Genomic DNA, 21,199 nt, shown 5'->3' on the forward strand with positions numbered 1-21,199 from the left:
TCTTATTTAATATACCGGCCTTCAAATTCCTTAGATAGATACACCGATTTATCCGATAAATTTCGAAAACGGGCTGCAAAGTCGACAGGCGTATACGAGCGTCTTGTTTCAGTTCCAGCAGATGATAGCGGCGTTGACGGCGCTGGGCACGGGGCTGGTGCCTCCACCGCTCACGCAGGCCTGGATGATGCAGAGGTTCGCGCAGCAGCGACACCAGGCCGACAGGTGAGGCGGCATCCTTGAATTTTCAGCTGCTGCATCTGGTGGTAGGGGCCTCTTGTGAGTCCCCTCGGTTAGGTACCACTACCCCGCCTTTGCCATGAAGCAGTAAAGCGTTTCGGTTTGAAGGGCGGGGCAGTCGTTGTAACTATACTTGAGACTTAAGAACTTATATCTCAAGGCGGGTGGCGCATTTACGTTGTAGATGTCTATGGGCTCCAGTAACCGCTTAACACCAGGTGGGCTGTGAGCTTGTCCACCCACCTAGGCAATAAAAAAAAAAGTTAAATCGACAATGGAAAACAGTCGCAATTGCAGCCACGCGTTTACAAAACCAATCACTACAATCTATTGCCTTGAATCTGTTAAATAGATCCCAGAGAACAACACGAAAAATAAAAACTTCAGAGGTGTCAAGGGACACCCGGATGGAACGAAGTTCCTTTCGATTAATTAGTGAAGGAATTGTAATTTTTTTTTAAGTTATAATTATAAATTACGGCATTATGAAGAAGAAAAAAACAATACTATGAACTAAATTACTATTGTTGAAACGCTATCTCGAGAAACTGTACTCATTACGCGGACCAATCGGATACGAGCAATGTCACGCGATAAGCGCCTACACGTTGATTGGTCAGAATGACGGATCTTAAAAGTGTCGTGACAACTTTTCGTAAGAATTTTTTCCGTCTAGCCCCCTTTCACAGCGCGCGATAAGGAACTTCGTTCCAAAACTTCGTTCCAACAAAAGCCTAAAGTGATTACGTTCAAACATTTCGATCGGAATAAATTATTCACACAATACAATTCAGTTTATTAATAATTCGCGGCAGGTAATCCCGTTCACGAAACGTAAACGGCGAATCAAAATCGTTTATCTGAATCGATTGCATACTGTGATTGACGTGTTCCTTGATTCTGGATTCGTTTTAACCTACATTATATCTGTAATACATTAACGTTTACAACGAACATTAGTTTCATATTTATAGACTAGCGACCCGCCCTTGATTCGCTTCGGAACCTGTAATTTATTATTGATTTCGCCACTATTTAATGGATGTTATTATAAATATAAACCTTCCTCTTCAATCGCTCTATCTATTAAAAAAAACCACGTCAAAATCCGTTGCGTAGTTTTAAAGATTTAAGCATACATAGAGATATAGGGACAGAGAAAGCGATTTTGTTTTATACTATGTAGTGATAAATGAATGATCTAATATTTATTGGTACTGCGTATTTTGAGCTAAGATGGATAGGTCCAGACTTTAGTCCAGATCCAGACTCTTGTTTCAAAGCAAGAGGTCGATATTTTTTAACTACACTAGTTTCGACACAGCAAGGTAATCAACAAATTAAAGTGCAGACGGTTAGCATTGTATGGACATGTGATGCGTAGAGAGAAGACGCATGTGACTAGGAGATGTATGGAAATGGTAGTGCAAGGTGGAGGGGGAAGAGGTCGATCGAAGAAGACATGGATGGAGTGTGTGAATGACGATATGAGTGTGTCACATGTGCTCAACAGCTGCTACGTCAGTAGCCTCTCAAGTTTATCAGCATAGGTAGAAAAAAAAAAGACGATAACTGTCGCTAGGTCGCTGTGAGGTAGTTGACAGAACCCAATTCTAGCATACTATTATATTCTCAACGACTAGGATAGTTAGGCATTAAATAAATCTCGCAAACTATTTTCTGTTGATGATCAGAATTTACTTCCATTGCTACGACATTCCAATCGATTTTTATTCCTTTCATGGCCGATCTATCGATATGCGTCGAACTATTATAGTCTTTTTTTCCCTGCCTATGCTGATAGCCTTGAGAGGCTATTTCAGCCTCACCCTAACTTGTAGCTGACGTTCACGGGGCTCAAGCCGGAGTGTGAGGAGTGAGTGTTGAGCTGACGGCTGATAGAAGAGAATGGAAGAGAAAAATTAGCTGTGACGACCCCACCTAGTGGGATATGGTGGAGAAAAAGAAGAAGAAGACACTCATTTCGGCGCACTTAAACGAGAACTTTTGAAGTCGTCGTGGCCTAAGCGATAAGACGTCCGGTGCATTCGTGTTGAAGCGATGCACCGGTATTCGAATCCGAGGCGGGTACCAATTTTTCTAATGAAATACGTACTCGACAAATGTTCACGATTGACTTCCACGGTGAAGGAATAACATGTAATAAAAATCAAAAATTATAATTTGCGTAACTACTGGTGGTAGGACCTCTTGTGAGTCCGCGCAGGTGGGTACCAGCACCCTGCCTATTTCTGCCGTGAAGCAGTAATGCGTTTCGGTTTGAAGGGTAGGGCAGCCGTTGTAACTATACTTGAGACCTTAGAACTTATATCTCAAGATGGGTGGCGCATTTACGCTGTAGATGTCTATGGGCTCCAGTTATCACTTAACACCATGTGGGCTGTGAGCTCGCCCACCAATATAAGCCATAAATAAATAAAAAAAAGAGCTCAATTCAAATCCTACGTTCCTTAACTAAGCGCTTTTCTTCCACAATAATAAAGCTGTTGGCCTTCATAGATATAACCCGTCGATAATATTGTTTGAGATCCATTTTAAACATGAACAGTGTCTTCGCATATCTGCATTTTACCTTAAACTTTAATTCAATGCCGTTTGAACGGTGTCCGTTCAATACGACTTTATCTAAACTTACGAGTGCGTTATTTTACGTAACGATTAGCTGGACACATATTTAGAAATACTCTGATTATTTCTATCCGCCTATGCTGCCGTGAAGGAGTAATGCGTTTCGGTTTGAAGGATGGGGTGGCCGTTGTAACTATACTGAGACCTTAGAACTTATATTTCAAGGTGGGTGGCGAATTTACATTGTAGATGTCTAGGGGCTCCAGTAACCACTTAACACCAGGTGGGCTGTGAGCTCGTCCACACATATAAGTAATAAAAAAAAAAAAAAACATTTAGAAACTAGGAAACGAATAAATTCAATGTGAATAATAAAGACGTTATTATTTAGTTTTTAGATGATTGATGACTAATTAACTAATAATTGGTGACTGAAGTCCATAGATATTACCGCGTGAATGCCACTCATCTTGGGACAAATTGTTTCAGTCGCATTTACTCATGGTAGGACCTCTTGTAATCCGCACGGGTAGGTACCACCACTCTGCATGTTTCTGCAGTGAAACAGTAATGCGTTTCGGTTTGAAAGGTGGGGCGGCCGTTGTAACTATACTTGAGACCTTAGAACTTATATCTCAATGTAGGTGGCGCATTTACATTGTAGATGTCTATGGGCTCCAGTAAAAATAAAAAAGAATGGGGTACCATTAAAACTGGCATAGAAATAGGGTGGTGGTACATACATATGCTCACAATTGGAGATCAATGAAAACGATACATAATACTACTTCTTAAATAAGAGGCGCACAGTAACTCCAGGCCGTAGATGATTTAAGTCTTCTATTAACATAATATTCGCGTAACCGTTTAATTATGGACAGCTATTTCGATCCATTTATATTAGTAGCTATTTCGATTAGGATTACGTATTACAATCAAGCTATAAATTGAACTAGAAACACATTATCTATACATATAAATAAAATTGGAGTGTATGTTTGTAACATTGAAATAACCGCTTTTTACTACATGCATATGAATATATATACGGTACATACACCAAAATCACAATTTTCAATATTTTTTTTTTTTATCTGTCTGTCTGTCTGTCTGTTTGTTCCGGCTAATCTCTGGAACGGCTGGACCGATTTTGACGAGACTTTCACTGATAGATAGCTGATGATCTAAAGAGTAACGTAGGCTAGCTTTGCCCCGCGGTGTCACCCGCGATACGACTAACCGCGGGTAGCATCGTGGGACTCAGCTATCAATAATAAAATTTAATATTTCCGAAGCGAAGCGAGGGCGGTTCGCTAGTACTTAATACGAATTTGGTTAATGGCGATTGCATGCAGCAGAGATGCGAATGTTGCGATGGATGTGTGGAGTAACGAGAATGGATAGAATACGGAATGAATATGTTAGAGGAAGTCTGGAAGTGGCGCCTGTGACAGAGAAGCTGAGGAGTGCGCGTTTGGGATGGTATGGACATGTGATGAGACAAAATGAAAATTAGATTGGTATGGGAGTGTTAACTATGAATGTGGAAGGATATAGAGGAAGAGGTAGACCTAAGAAGGACTGATGCGTAAAAGATGATATGGGTAAGAGGGGAGTGAGCGAAGAAATGGTATATGATAGAGGAGTATGGAAGGAGAAAACATGTTGCGTCGACCCCAGGTGACTGGGAGAAGGGCAGGATAATGATTGCGCAAAAATTCTAATTTACGCAATCACTGTGCAATTTATACATAGAACGGCAAAACAGCATTCATGTTGCGCTGTCCTCTTAACACCAGGTGGGCTGTGAGCATAGACAGATGAACATCTATGCAATATGTTTTATAGGTACCAATAATGGTTTTATTAAAAATAGACAGACAGTAGACAACATTCAAATGTCTACCAATAGCAATGTCTGTAACCACGTAAACGGTAAAAATAACAAACACGAATTTTTTACAGTAAAAACAGTTTTGATTGTGGCCACGATCCGCTAAAACGAAGAATAAACAAAGAAAATACTGTCATCAGCTTATGAGCTAACAATTCACGACACTCATTTGAGATAAACGAGCAATACTGATTAATTGCAGATCCAACCGTCGATTAATCTTTGTCAGCGGTGACCTTGACTGTCACTTAAGGTACCGCGCAACGCGTGCGCCAGCCAACAACCGCAGATAAAATCCTAGCAACGCCACAATCTTATACCTTTAAACGAGCAATTCTTGTATATTAATATACTTAAAATCTGTATCTCGGAAACGGCTCCAACGATTTTCATAAAATTTAGTATACAGGGGATTTCGGGGGCGATAAATCGATCTAGCTACGATTTATTTTCAGGAAATCTTGTTGTATTCGTGTTTTCAATAATCAGCTCTTCCCGACATCTATTGGCGAATAATAATATTATTTTTCTTAATTGAGGGCAACTAACCGCTCTAAAGACACAACAAGATGGCGTTATCAAAAAAAACCGATCATCATCTAGTGTGTCATTAATGATAGTGTGTACATAGTTACGATTTCCACACATACCGTCGCATTAAAAGTGTATAATTTCCAAAAATATTCGAAATTGACTTAATATGCGGAATCTTTTTTTTTATTGCTTAGATGGGTTGACGAGCTCTCAGCCCACCTGGTGTAAAGTGGTTACTGGAGCCCATAGACATCTACAACGTAAATGCGCCACCCACCTTGAGATATAAGTTCTAAGGTCTCGAGTATAGTTACAACGGCTGCCCCACCCTTCAAACCGAAACGCATTATTGCTTCACGGTAGCAATAGGCAGGGTGGTGGTACCCACCCGCGCGGACTCACAAGAGGTCCTACCACCAGTGAATTTGGTATCACCAGTATTTTTCTCATAAATACTGTCAAAAGAACGTAGTTTAGTTTTGTTTAATTTACCTATGTTTTGACTACTATTAACAAAATTGATAATTTTATCTTACTTTAAAAGACAGTTAATGTAACTGGTAAAAAATAAATGTTGCAAAGATGATTAATATTAAAAATATCACATGTTAAACCTTTAAAACACTCTCCTGTAAAATTAGTAAGTTTTGAGATTATACAGTTGTAATGCGAGAAGGCGATGCGTATAATGCTCATTCCGGATCATAAACGATTTTAGGGTAATGATAATAAGCTATACCAGGGGTTCCCAAACTTCTTTTGTCGACTGCCCACTTTGAGAATAAATTCTTTTTTAGCGCCCCCATTTTTTCACCGACTTAAAAACCACTATAGCGATAGCTCAGTTGGTGTCTAGCACACACAACACCCCCTTTTTTTGGGTCTCTTACCGCCCCCCATTTAGACCTGCAGCGCCCACAAGAGAACGTTATCCTCCACTTTAGGAAAGGCTAAGCTATATAAATGACCAAGAGTAGGACTGTTTTTCCCGTAGGACTATTTTTACGGCACACACGGCTGTGTTCTTCAAGTATATCAGCAGTCTTAACCAACATTTACTCGTTACAATGACAATATATTAACTATTCGTGTTCTTGATGAGATAATTATTATCGCGCGGCCGCATAATACGAGAGTACGGTCAGCAACACTTTAAAGAGTTCGTTAAAACTGTTTTCTTTTCCCTACCTAAGCTGAGAGCCTTGAGAGGCCATTTCAGCGTAACCTTAACTAGTAGGTGAGCTCACGGGGCTCAAACCGGAAGTGTTGCTAAAACTGACCCTAGCAAGGACAGGGCTCCGCAGAATCTTTTTTTTTTTTTTTTTTTTTATTGCTTAGAAGGATGGACGAACTCACAGCCCACCTGATGTTAAGTGGTTACTGGAACCCATAGACACCTACAACGTAAATGCGCCACCCACCTCGAGATATAAGTTCTAAGGTCTCAGTATAGTTACAACGGCTACCCCACCCTTGGAACCGAAACACGGGTTTCATTTTTATTACACGATGTTATTCCTTCACCGTGGAAGTCAATCGTTAACATTTTTTGAGTACGTATTTCATTAGAAAAATTGGTACCCGCCTGCGGGATTTGAACACCGTTGCATCGCTTCATACGAATGCACCGGACGTCTTATCCTCTAGGCCACGACGACTTCAAAATCTACCACCGGATCGGAAACGCGACCCACTGAGAAGATCCGGCGAGAAACTCAGTGGGATGAAACTCAGTGGGCTGTGTCTGAGGGTTAAAAACTGACTTAATTGGCTTTAAAATATTAAAAACAATAGCATCGAGGAGTTGAACTCTATAAGTCGCACAGGCACCTTTCCCTATCAATTCATTCAACATTCATTGTTTTAGTTTGATGTACCGCGTTTCCAATGAATCCGGTGTACAGTCCGCAGAAATGTATTCACTTCATTTCGTAGGTAGTCTCCCCTTTTGTATTGATGCCGTTAATGGAACAAGTGACAACGCTGCGCCGTGAGAAACGATGTTAAAACGACATCAGAATTAATGCTCGTGTAATAATTTTGTTGTGAATAAAATACTAGCTGACCCGGCAGACTTTGTAGTGCCTCAATCGATAAATAAAAGACCTAAATTTCTGTATAAAATAAACTTAAAACAAACAATAGGAATCCGTCCGACGGGGGACACATCAAAGGGAAAAGAAAATTGTTATTTTCATTTAATTCCGAGCATTTTCATATTTATCTACCTTTTAAACCTTCTTTGGACTTCCGCAAATAATTCAAGACCAAAATTAGCCAAATCGGTCCAGCCGTTCTCGAGTTTTAGCGAGACTAACGAACAACAATTCATTTATATATATATAGATAGAATAGGTTAGATAAATTAGTATACAAATTTGAAAAATAAGATCTATATCTTATTATCCTATGAGGAAAGAGGTCAAGGGCGCGTAGTCTTATGGGCTGGTCCAATCAAATTAAAATGACATTGGACTACATCATCAGTGTCTCTATCCACTTATAGGTGGAACATAGTTTTTTTTTTTCTTTTTTCCTACTTTTCTCGAGAGGCTATTTCAGCTTTTCCTTAATGTGTAGATGAGCTCACGGGACTCAAACCGGAAGAGGAACATGGTCCGAAAAAAATATCCCGTAAAGGTCATGACCCTCAGCACCGAGGAATACAATGCAAGAAGGAGGATACTTTTTTTTATTGCTTAGATGGATGGACAAGCTCACAGCTCACCTGGTATTTAGTGGTTACTGGAGCCCATCTACAACGTAAGTGCGCCACCCACATTGAGATATAAGTTCTAAGGTCTCAAGTATAAGATTTATAATCCCAATTATTACATTCAGATGTTGAGCTATTCCGAGCATCTCGAAATGCCCAAATCAACACAAAATTACCTACAAGAAACCGCAAGTGACACTTGTCATCTCACGCGCAAATTTATCGCATCCTCACTATAATTTCAAACGCCGCCACACTTGACAATCGGCCGTGTGCCACTTACGAAAACCGCTCTAAAACCGGAGAGCGAACTAGAAAAAATACAGTAATAAAACTTCATCTATACTAGAGGTCCCGCAGTAGTCGAAATTCGACTATATAGGTATAATCAATTGGAACTGTAAGTTTGCACACTATTATGATTGTATTTTATAATCACAAATTTCGCCAAGACTACACTATAAAAAATATGAACAAAGACAAACAATATTTATCTCAATTTGACAACAGACGTCAAGAACAAAAGTTTGACAATAAATAGTATGCATGCGTGTGTGCGTCAAATACATGGTATGTAGTGTGTGTAATGTTTTCTTTATTGATTTAACGTATCTTTTATGCATTCTTTTAAAAAAATATTAGCATTTTGCACTTCTTCTCTATATTCTCTATAAGTGTGTAAAATTTTATACTCCTCCGTCCGCGCAATTTTCGTAAAAAGGGATAAAAAGTTTTTGCTTCACGTATTAATATATAGATATATAAAAAAGAATTGCTGTTCGTTAGTCTCGCTAAAACTCGAGAGCGGCTGGACCGATTTGGCTAATTTTGGTCTTGAATTATTTGTGGAAATCCAGGGAAGGTTTAAAAGGTTTAAATAAATATGAAAATGCTCGGAATTAAATAAAAATAACAATTTTGTTTGTCCTTTGATGTGTCCCACGTCGGACGGATTCCTTTTGTCTTTTATTTATCGATTGAGGCACTACGAAGTCTGCCGGGTCAGCTAGTACAGTAATGAAACTTGATATAAGTAACAAAATTGATTGTTTCATAAGTGTCCATATAACCTTTGGGAATATGATTATTTTGAATTCCCAAATCAAACTCAGTCTCAGGTGTCACTCCGGTTTGAGCCCCGTGAGCTCACCTACACGTTAGGGTGAAGCTGAGATAGCCTCTCAAGGCTATCGGCATAGGTAGGGAAAAAAATCTCAGGTGATTGAGCCGTAAAAATAGTCTAAATTATGTCCATGAATAATGAACATCGAAGTAAATTCTATACATAGCTTTACATGGGTTTATTTCTTGTTGAGACCATCCAACTAACAGAACACGCTTCCTAAAACAATATCACAACATAACGATAACATTAACGATTTTCCTTAATGAAAAAGAAACCAGCTTTACATTAGAAGTTTGCCGAGCAATCCAAGCTTTTAGAGCTTTATCAAATAATAGCGCAAATAGAAACAAGCTAAAGCAGCTGCCATTAAAACTTACGTTATTATAATTGCATGTTAATTTTTCGTTGTTTTTTTTTTACTTATTTATTTATTCCACCTGTCCTTTATAATTTCGAATCGTATTAAACATAGATCGCATGTAGATTATAAGCACATAATAATGTCTGAGTCGCTCGTTAACTATTGTTTGACGTTTCCGTTAAAATATTACTTGGGTTTTTTTTGTTGTTGTAATTGTTAATTTTATTAAAAGAACACTAATCGTAAATTTTCTAATCATATATGGCGGCGATCGAAGCTGTTTTGATCATGTAGGTGGTAGTGATACCATCACTGGTGGTAGGACCTCTTGGGAGTCCGCACGGGTAGGTACCACCACCCCGCCTATTTCTGCCGTGAAGCAGTAATGCGTTTCGGTTCGAAGGGTGGGGTAGCCGTTGTAACTATACTGAGACCTTAGAACTTATATCTCAAGATGGGTGGCGCATTTATGTTGTAGATGTCTATGGGCTCTAGTAACCACTTAACATCAGGTGGGCTGTGAGCTCGTCCATCCATCTAAGCAATAAAAAAAAATTTAGAAACCGTTCATATTTAAAGCCTGGGACCCTAAATTAGGACTATACGTGTACAAATTACCAACTCGCAATAAATGATACACAATAGCAGGGAACTATTGATACTTTTCGGAATCTTACCCATTTATATAGTTATATTATTATGGATGATGCTGATTTTTTTTCCTTCTTAGCTGATAGCCTTTTGCTTTCATACTTTGGTCACATTGCTCGGCAGCCACCAGACAACCTTGAAAGATTGATTGTGGTGGGCAAGGTAAAAGGGAAAAGACCCGCCGGCCGGCCACCAAACCGTTGGTCGGATCAGATAACTAGGCTCACTGGACTCTCTGTTGTTAACGCCCTGAGAGAAGCCGAAAACCGAAGCAAATGGAAGCTGATGGTACAAAGAGCCACGAAGGGCTTTCAGGGACATGATCTTCAGCAATGAAGTATTCGACTAAGAAGAAGAAGCTGATAGCCTTGAGAGACTATGCCAGAGTAATCCTAGCATGAAGGGGCGTCGACCGAGGGAACCGGCGGTCGTGTCGCTGGCGGCCGCCGGTCCGGCGTCTGGGGGACGGCGGGATGGATGTAATATGCTCTGCGTAAACCCTGTCCCGCCGTGTCAATAGCTCCGACTGGGTTCCCGCCCGGTCCGGGGTAGGGCGCCGGCTGTGAGCGGCAGGAGTTTTTGGTGAGGTTCGACTCCCACATACCCCACCTGCCGTGCGGGTGGGAATCCGGCGATTTTCTCCTGTGAAAAAAAAAAAAAGCATGAAGGGGAGCTCTCGAGGCTCAAACCAGGAAGCGTACTAACACTAGCCCTAGCAAGAGCAGTGCTTCGCAGAATCTACCACCGGATCGGAAACGCGACCCACTGAGAAGATCCGGCGAGAAACTCAGTGGGCTGTGTCTATGGGTTAGTTTACTCGCCGAACCGTTCGTCAAGCGACGTGTTCGACGAGAACGGTGGCCGGTGCTTGAGGTACCTAAAAGCACTGTTATTGGATCGGGACATGCTGATAGAAAGCGCTACATCAACACTTACGCCGCTTAAGACCATCCTTGGGCATTTAATCTACTATCGACCACCATCTCGTGAGACCCTCTTATTATTTTCTATCTCGTGTAGCCTAATTATTGTATTTTGTAGCATTTTCTTTATAAGTAAATAGTGTAAATTGTGTATTTTCATCATAATTGTCATTTCATCATAAATTTCATCATAAATGACCCGTGTAACAGTACTTTTCACCTCCCTATTATGTTTAAGGGTCATCAACTCTATTGTTATTATGACAATTATCTCTATACGACTCCATCCTTAAACACTTTAATTCAATTGGATTAATTCATTCAGTCTCCCCTCTAAACAGCTCATCCGCATTCTGCTTGAAGGGTAGTATTTAGTTCCAGGCAATTGAATTTTGAACCTTATGTCTTTCGGTGACCGGGCCAAGTGAGATAGTAATATCGTTTCTCAACATCGCTTCGTCGTAATTGTAGCTACATCGCTGCCAGCCCACAAAAGGCGTAGCGTGTTGTTATTGTGTCTGCTACCTGTCCTGATATTCCTTCGAACACGTCTTACAGTATATTGTATATATCGTTCAATTCACCGCAAATGTGGGTTAGCAAAAGCGGCCATTTTGTTTTCTTTAGACGTAAATTCAGAACGTTGTCTATAATTACGGTAGGCAACGGCTTGGCTCTGCCCCTGACATTGCTGACGTCCATGAGCGACGGTAACCACTCACCATCAGGTGGGCCGTACGCTCGTCTGCCTATACGGCAATAAAAAAAAATAAAAAAATACATTTATTAAAAGAAGACTGTTAATTTAGGTAACTGTTTAATGGGATTTTAAAAATAATTATAGGAAGCTCGTTAGTTTTATAAATTACTCTGAATTAAACAAAGAAAATGATATATTTTCGCGAGATACTAGTATCTTGAGGATTCCTACTCTGAAGCCTTAACTATTGGTAGCGTTTTTTTCACCTATCTATTTGCTGGTAGCCTATTGGCTATTCCGGCTACACTCTGACTAGAAGATGAGCTCACACGTACGTACCTACATTTTAGTCATTAAAATGCCGCAATTTCTTTACCGATTTGAATTATCAAAAAATAAAAACTCATATAAAAAGATCAAACGTCTGTGTTCAGCTTAGTAAATACAACCAAATATCTTTTTACTTTTATTTGCCATTGCCTCGGGAGTAACCTCGCTTTGAATTCAATTGTTTTTTTCTAAATCTAGCAAACTTATTAATAACTAGCGACCCGCTCCGCTTCGGAAACTGTAATTTATTATTGATTTCTCCACTATTTAATGGATGTTATTATCTATATATTAATACGTGAAGCAAAAACTTTGTATCCCTTTTTGCGAAAATTGCGCGGACGGAGGAGTATGAAATTTCCCACACTTATAGAGAATATACAGAAGAAGTGCACAATGCTAATTTTTTTTTTAAATTATGCATTAAAGATACATTAAATCAATAAAGAAAACATTACACACACTACATACCATGTATTTGACGCACACACGCATGCATACTATTTATTGTCAAACTTTTGTTCTTGACGTCTGTTGTAAATTGAGAATAGATTAAATATTGTTTGTCTTTGTTAATATTTTTATAGTGTAGTCTTGGCGAAATTTGTGATTATAGAAGTATAAAATACAATCATAATAGTGTACAAACTTACAATTCTAATTAATTATAGTCGAATTTCGAGTACTGCGGGACCTCTAGTATGTATAATAACATCCATTAAATAGTGGACCTTCCTTTTCAATCACTTTATCTATTAAAAAAAACCGCATCAAAATCCGTTGCGTGGTTTTAAAGATTTAAGCATACATAAGGATATAGGGACAGAGAAAGCGACTTTATTTTATACTATGTAGTGATAAAGACCAGTCTTTCAGAGCGATTGCGCAACGTCTCATTGTTAGCGCATCGAAAACAAACTTGAAGTTATTCGAAATATAAATAAACAAATTTAAAGGGCAAACGGTACGAAGCGAAACACATTTGTTAGCGGTTGAAGGTTGTCAGTAATACACACATTCAATATTTGTTGTCAATGTTTATAATTATTATTTTTAAACCAAAAATAGCTCAGTGGTGATACGCGCGAAGCGTTCGTAAAAAAAAATGTCGTGATTGGATAACGCTGTTTCAACCAAAATTGTGTTTGAACGAGAAGATTATGTATAACTTGCTTTTTTGATGCACGTGTAATCGAGCTGATGAAGTAAAAGGAACAAAAGAAGAAACAGTAAAAGTCTTCCCCTATAACACGTTGCAATTTTATTATATGATTTCGAACACTTTTTTTTTAATATATACTGATAACATTGAGAGCCTATTTCAGCTTCTCCTTGACGTGTATGTGAGTAGGTGAGCTCACGGGGCTTAAACCGGGAGTGGTGCTAACACTGACCCTAGCAAGAGCCGTGCTTCGCAGAATCTACCGCTGGTTTTTTTTTATTGCTTAGGTAGGTGGATGAGCTCACAGCCCACCTGGTGTTAAGTGGTTACTGGAGCCCATAAACATCCACGACGTAAATGCGCCACCCACCTCGAGATATAAGTTCTAAGGTCTCAAGTATAGTTACAACGGCTGCCCCGCCCTTCAAACCGAAACGCATTACTGCTTCACGGCAGAAATAGGCAGGGTGGTGGTACATACCCGCGCGGACTCACAAGAGTGACCACCAGTGATTATGCAAATTATAATAAGTCCCACTTAGTGGTCACCGGAGCTCATAGACGTCAACCACGTTAATGTCGTTGCCAATCTTGAGACAAGTTCTAAGTTTCAGTTTTACAGTACAACGCATTACCGCTTCATGGCAGAAATAGGTGGGGTGGTGGTACCTACCCGTGCGGGATTCAAAATGCTCTACCACCACTACTATCCTTTGGTTTGTAGAGAGCTTCGTAGACTGGCATTACTACCCGCCAAGTCACTTGGTCAGACCACTACTCTGGACTTCCCTCTCTACGCCCTTTGCCTTATGCTTTAGTAGTGAGGATGAAGCCTTTCTAACCAGGATTTCTGCGGGCTATGCGACATAACTATTGCAGAGCTCCCTGAAGACATACAATTGAGAGCCACCATTATAATTGGTACCAATTCACGCATTTCTTCGGAACGCGCGTTTTCATAATCCATCGATATTTAACTTTCGTTAATGAGCTTCCACTGACTTATTCACAGCCTTCAGCTAAAATACTGTATAAGCTAAATTCAGAGACGGCCAGATTCGGAGATATCATTGGGACGTGATAGATAAAACAATTAACAATTACATTGTAGGTGCTTGTTTTCATAGAAATATTCACGAGGATATCATTTCGATGACATTCAAAACTTTTACCCGCGAATTATAGCCTACTCTGTGAAAATCATTTACGGCCACAGATTAACAATATTTTTTTTTATGAAACTTCACAGAAAAGAAATTGAGAGACAAACAGAGAGAGAGAGAGAGAGAGAGAGAGAGAGCGAGAGACAAAAATAAAATTTTAGTTTTTCATAAATATTGATCGTGTTCAATGGATGTATCAATTATGCATAAAATTATGCACTTTTTGTAACACCTCACGGCACCTGTGTAAATGTCAGATGATGTCAACCGGCGTAATGCTCTGTGAGCAAACACAATGGAATAGAAAACGTTCAATGTGAAGGGTTGATCTTATAAATTTGCATTTTCGTTCGTAAAATAAAATCGTTTCGCTCAAGATCTGCTTCGAGAACTTTGTTGCTCAACATTATCGGGACTCAGAGAATCGATCGTCTAATCCAGCCTTTCTCAAAGTGGGCCTTAACGCCCCCTTGTGGACGCTGTAGGCCTAAAGGGGGACGGTAAGAGACCCAGAAAAAAATGGGGGCGTTGTGTAGAGGCTTGGGAGGCGATTTGTAATTTCATTTAGGAAGACTCTTAGACACCGATTGTGCTTTCGCTATAGTGGTTTTCAGGTACCTAGGTGAAAAAATGGGGGCGCTAAAAAAGAATTTATTCATTAAGTAGGCAATAGACAAAAATAAACAATGAACTAGTTTTTTTTTTTAATTAATTTCTAAGATTTCGAATAGTGAATAATCTTTGTGTCTAGAACGTCAAAGCTGAGAAACTAAGGCATGTTAGGTTGACGCCTCAAAATTGTTTGATTGAATAGATTAAAAACAACGTGTGCTTGTGAAAACGCATCAAGGCATATCCTTACATTCCTTAAGGAAATAAAACGTCAATTTAACGTATAAAACATATAAAATTTAATTATGTACAATATAATAACGAAGAAAAAAGAAAAAACATTGCATTTTAAATATAATTTAATTCATCGAATGAATAACCCAACAAAATTTCAAATAAAAGTTGATTACATTAAATATTTGGCACAGAACACCGAAATTCACAGTCAACTGTGTTGTTTTGTCCTAATTCAATTCGATAATATGTCAATTAAATTATTGAAATATCATTATTATTTTGTACAATTTCGCGTGCGTTTCTGCTTTAATTTAGAAATACGTTTTTAAAATGCAAGTCCTACCGTGCTGTGTGTGTTACAAGTTCTTCCGATGCTGCCAGCCTATCGGGAATAACTGGAGGTGACTACTTATAGATCTATACTAGAATCGTAAGCTTATGGCTTAAAGGTCCCGAAAACTTTTTCTCAAAACAACGGCAAAGGGTTGTTGCTCATGGCGTAAATGTACTTTTTGACTCGAGATAATTTTTTTACATAAATTGTCAAACGAATTCACAGCTGACCTGCTGGTTTAGTGGCTTCATAGACGCCGCAGTATGGACCCCACCAGCTTGGGATGTGAAGCTGGAGTATCAATTGTATTGAAATACCGCTTGTTTTAACTTTCAAACCACAATTAATCATTTAGGCCTTGTTTCTTTCTCAAATTAAGCATACATTCCAATCTTAAAGATTTAACATTAATCGATTGTAACTGCATAATGATCTTAACGTGTGTGAGACGCCGGTAACATCAATTAAATTTCTTCGAGTACCACTTAAGGTCGAGAAGCACAAAAGCATGCCTAATAAAATTTAACACTGTTAAAAAAATACATCTATATAGTTAATAGTTCAAAAGCATAGTCTCGCGTGTGTGAGCGATGGGTAGCAGCCATTTTTTGTGTCGGCCATTTTGTTATTTATTTCAGGCCGTGTTGCCTAGCAACCGAATATCTGGTGTATTTCAATTGCAAAGAATGTTATTACGTAGAATTTTGTTCGGGCTATAGTTTCTTCTTCAGTTTTTACGTGTCGGACAAATAATTAAAACCTATTTTTACAACATAAAGATTCGTTCTGTGTGAAATGAAGAACGTAGAATCTTAAAGAAAATTAGCACTATATTCAAACGTCGATAAATAACACCTATGTCGTCCGTGACAAAGAAAATTGTAAAGTAGTCCAAGCATCGGATATAATATTTAATATAAAAATATCGTTTCAATGTTAATCAATTCATTTCAAATTGAAAATAAAAAAAGTAATTTTTGTCGCTCAGCCACGAAAATTTCTAGAACAATGCAATTGCGACTTACATTATCATTTAACACCAGGTGAACCGTGAACTCATTCAAATACATATCATTAAACAACATGTGCAATATCGCAGCAGGCGATAAATAAAAGAAGCCTTCAAGACATTTTTTTTTATTGCTTAGATGGGTGGACGAGCTCACAGCCCACCTGGTGTTAAGTGGTTACTGGAGCCCATAGACATCCACAACGTAAATGCGCCACCCACCTTGAGATATAAGTTCTAAGGTCTAAAGTAGGTATAGTTAAAAACAGCAATAGCATAACATCAATCTTTGTGCCTAGGTTGTCTGAAAGCGATAAAGCGGCGGCCCCTTCGTCTCCAAGTCCTGTAGAACAGCCGTTAGACCTGAGCGCCAAGTCCACGTCCAGCACCAGCGGTACGCCTCCGCCTGACCCCAAATTCTTGGATAGCAGGTGAGAAAAACGTTGAAAACATTATGTTCGTTAATCAACATAATTTTCAGGGTCTAATCAACTGCTTTTGATCGATGACCGGTTTTACTGGTGGCAGGACCTCTTGCGAGTCCGCACGGGTAGGTACCACCACCCGTTATTTCGCCCCATTTCTCTCAATTGTTTTTTTTATTGCTTAGGCTTAGGGTGGACGAGCTCACAGCTCACCTGGTGTTAAGTGGACAAAATTTATTGTTTTGATGTTGATTGTTTGACAAAATTGGATGTTTTGATTGATTGATTTGGCTTAAAATAAAAGAATCAAGGCCGTTAAATAAGTTTAAAAAAATTGTGAATCATAGATTAGGTACAGAGTGACCTGACATTTGCTAGGTCGTACCTTTTTTTATAAATAAGCAAAGACAAAAAAAAAATACACAACTTTAGTGTTTTTCATTAATTGTCTTTTTGTGTGTAACTATTATAGGTAAAAGATATGAATAAATAATTATTGAAGTTGATTGTGGCGAAACTTAGATTATTCTGAAACACTATGTATTTTACTTCTAAAATGGGATCTAATATTTCAATTTAATCCACAACACTGACCATGGGGTCGTTTCGTGCATTCGTAACGGACGCGTTCACATAATACCACTTCCTACAGCCATCTCGGATTACACAAACAATAATGTGAACGCACCCATAAAACTATGAAAACTAAACCGAACGCGTCTTATAGTTCGATGAACTATTGACAGCTAACGATAACGGTGGCCATTTTGAATTATTATTGCTTCATAAAAACTAATTTGTATTTTGATACAGTTAAATTAATATTGATTACGCTTTTGTTTTCTATTGTGACCCGAAGCTTAATGTCCTCTTTTAATTATTAAACTCATATTTTTATTTGTATAGCTTCGTTGAGGTCGATAACAGCCATTTTAAATTACTTTTTCACGCAATAAAATATTTAGTATGTTTGTCAGTTTTCCCGCGTCATAGACATAACTAAAACTATTATTTTAATAACAGGTTTACTGGTGGTAGGACCTCTTGTGAGACCGCACGGGTAGGTACCACCACCACGCCTATTTCTGCCGTGAAGCAGTAATGCGTTTCATTTTGAAGGGTGGGGCAGCCGTTGTAACTATACTGAGATCTTATAACTTATATCTCAAGGTGGGTGGCGCATTTACGTTGTAGATGTCCATGGGCTCCAGTAAGCACTCAACACCAGATTAGGTATAGAGTGACCTGATATTTGCATTAAGGATCTTAGGCTACGCGTAGGGACGCGTAATCACAAACGTTCCAGTAATCTGTTGACGTCAGATCAACTGTATAGCCTATTTGCTAGATCGAACCTTTTTTTTAAATAAGCAAAGACAAAAAAAATTATACGAATTGTTAATTGAGTGTAACTATTATAAATGATATGAATAAATAGAGAATGCCTTAGGCATTAAGTCCGCCAATGTAAATTTTACATGAAGTGTAATAAATAAATAAATAAATAAAGTCTCTTAAGCAACAAAACGGGATTTGATTGTATCATCAGATGTTTGACTTCGTAACATTGCATAGTATCAAATGGCTTGATGTCCGTTTCAAGCGTAATCCGTAACAATAAACAAGCTTGAGCGTTTCTCTGAAAGAAATTAATTGCAATTCCCTTCGTAGAAGTTCAGGGACCCCTTATCGAGCGCATAGCCGAAGAAACGGGCTTATCACGATGCATGTGTAAATAAATCATTGCGAAATTAAATGCACTTTGGATTATTATTTTTTTATCATAAAAACGCAAGTACTCGACGGTCCAACGCACTTACCAGTTTTATTTTTTTTAACATGACTAATGTTCTTGTAACGTGTGTCACTTTAATTGTTTATTGCAGTGATTCTCAACCTTTTTTTTGTTGCGGCACACATTTAACGATTTCAAAATTTGGCGGCACACAAAAAAAAAAAGATAAAAATTATTTACTTACTACATACAACACACTGCATAAATAGTTTATCAAAAAATTTTAATATACGAAATAAACTAAAATATACTATATATATTTTTTTTGTGGATTTAAATATATAGGTATTCATGTTTAAAATATTTTTCTTTTAAAATGATATAATTTAATAATACTAACATTATTATATATTCGCAAAATTTGGCGGCACACTTTTGAAATTTGGCCGCACACAAATGTGCCGCGGAACAGTGGTTGAGAATCACTGGTTTATTGATAGGACCCTCAGTGAGTAATCGCAGTAGGGGACCTACTGAATTATCAACGAAAACATTCCAAACAAATGCCACGTTTGAAATATTTTGGATGTATTGACGGGAACGCGACGAGGGAAGTCGTGTGAACTATTTCATTATGTTGTAAAGTTTCTTCAGGTTTAAACGTGGCTTATTAACTGTTTTGCATTAATAAAAGTACGCAAGTGTGCGAGAGGGAAAGAAAGCTCCGGTCACCGTTCTCGTCGAACCCGTCGCTTGCAACGAAGGGCTCGACGAGTAAACTAACTCTCAGACACAGCCCACTGAGTTTCTCGCCGGATCTTCTCAGTGGGTCGCGTTTCCGATCCGGTGGTAGATTCTGCGAAGCACGGCTCTTGCTAGGGTTCGTGTTAGCGTCATCGTCAGGTTTGAGCCCCGTGAGCTCACCTACTAGCCACGGTTACGCTGGAATAGCCGCTCCAGGCTACCAGCTTAGTTAGGAAAAAAAAAGAAAGAAAGCCGCTCAGTATAACCTCTCGGGTTATTTCAAAAAGCCCTCTGAAGTCGCTGTAAATTCGTAATATTTCACTGGAACGTTTATAAATGAATCAACTACGTCAACATTCGGCTACATTTTTGCATAACATAAAATGTATTTGTGTAATATATTATAGTATATTTTTTTTAAGTCGACAGTGACAACCCTAATATCCCAATAATAGCCAATACTACAAAGGAGAAAAAAACCACACTGAGTAAAGTTAAATGACGATGACAATTTTTTTTTTGGGAAGTTCATTTTCTAAATACATGGCTAGTTTGTGATAGTCCAGTAACTGGCTACTGCTTATCAACGCACCAATGTAAAGCAAAAATACATTTGGCAAAGAGGTTTTTTATTTATTCTGAGATGGGTGGTTGAACTCCGCGTCCCACCTGGTATTATGTGGTTATTGAACAAAGTTAGTAGACAAAAACCCGATAAGTTTATCGTAAGCATATTTTTTTATATAAATATTTTAAACAGCTAAATAAATTTTAAAACTAAGCCACAGCGCATGATGTCATGTGTGGTTAATTGGTAAGTATGAGGGTGAGATGTAAGTGATTTAAATTTTGCCACAAATGACGTCACACTCAATGCAATTGCGTTCAGCCGTGTCTTGTAAGGTCTGCGTGGTCGTCCTTAAAGAAAATGAATAAGAAAGAAGAAAATTAGGATGTTAATCTAAACTTGAACAACTAATTTTAGACTATGTAATATCGATCCCACTGAGTTTCTCGCCGGATCTTCTCAGTGGGTCGCGATTCCGATCCGGTGGTAGATTCTGCGAAGCATTGCTCTTGCTAGGGCCAGTGCTATCAACACTCCCGGTTTGAACCCCGTGAGCTCATCTACACGTCAAGGAGAAGCTGAAATAGCCCCTCAAGGCTATCAGCATAGGTAGGAAGGAAAACAAATCGGTCAAATCTTCAGTAAAGTGAAACGCATCTCACAAAACACAATAGCCAATCGATAACTGAATATAGTTCGCTAACGAAGGATGTGGGTCGACTCGCAAAACAAAAACCAGTCTGACGGTGCATTGACCTTGCAGCAAACGAACGCACTCCGAAACAAAAACGACTTTAACATCTGTGCAATACGACATAAGCTCGTGTAAAGCAATTGTTCAGAAAAATAAAGTACTTTAAATTTTAAGATGAAATTGAAGACGCGAAACGCTTGCAGTGAAGAATGAACTTTATCTCGAATGTCGTGAGGTCAATTTCAGAGTGTGAAGCGATAAATGACTGTTTGTAGCAGGGCTGCCGTAGCCCTTTGAAAATCATATTGAAATTTGTTTAATATTATTTATTTCTTATGGATTATCTATATATTAATACGTGAAGCAAAAACTTTGTATCCCTTTTTACGAAAATTGCGCGGACGGAGAAGTATGAAATTTTCCACACTTATAGAGAATATAGAGACGAAGTG

The 21,199-nt window shown here is 38.6% G+C and overlaps 1 protein-coding gene across 4 annotated transcripts in view; it reads left to right on the forward strand.

Moving 5' to 3' along the window:
* The window catches only part of LOC101737038 (mushroom body large-type Kenyon cell-specific protein 1), a 204,171-nt gene that overhangs the window by 176,016 nt on the left and 6,956 nt on the right, over positions 1–21,199 (forward strand). For all 4 annotated transcript variants that reach the window (XM_021352441.3, XM_038020568.2, XM_012696242.4 and 1 more), the window contains 2 exons: positions 113–225; positions 16,881–17,012. In XM_021352441.3, coding sequence (XP_021208116.1) covers positions 113–225; positions 16,881–17,012 — 245 coding nt within the window. The remainder of the gene's footprint in view (positions 1–112; positions 226–16,880; positions 17,013–21,199) is intronic.

This window comes from Bombyx mori, chromosome 26 (assembly GCF_030269925.1).
Source record: "Bombyx mori chromosome 26, ASM3026992v2".
Taxonomy (NCBI): domain Eukaryota; kingdom Metazoa; phylum Arthropoda; class Insecta; order Lepidoptera; family Bombycidae; genus Bombyx; species Bombyx mori.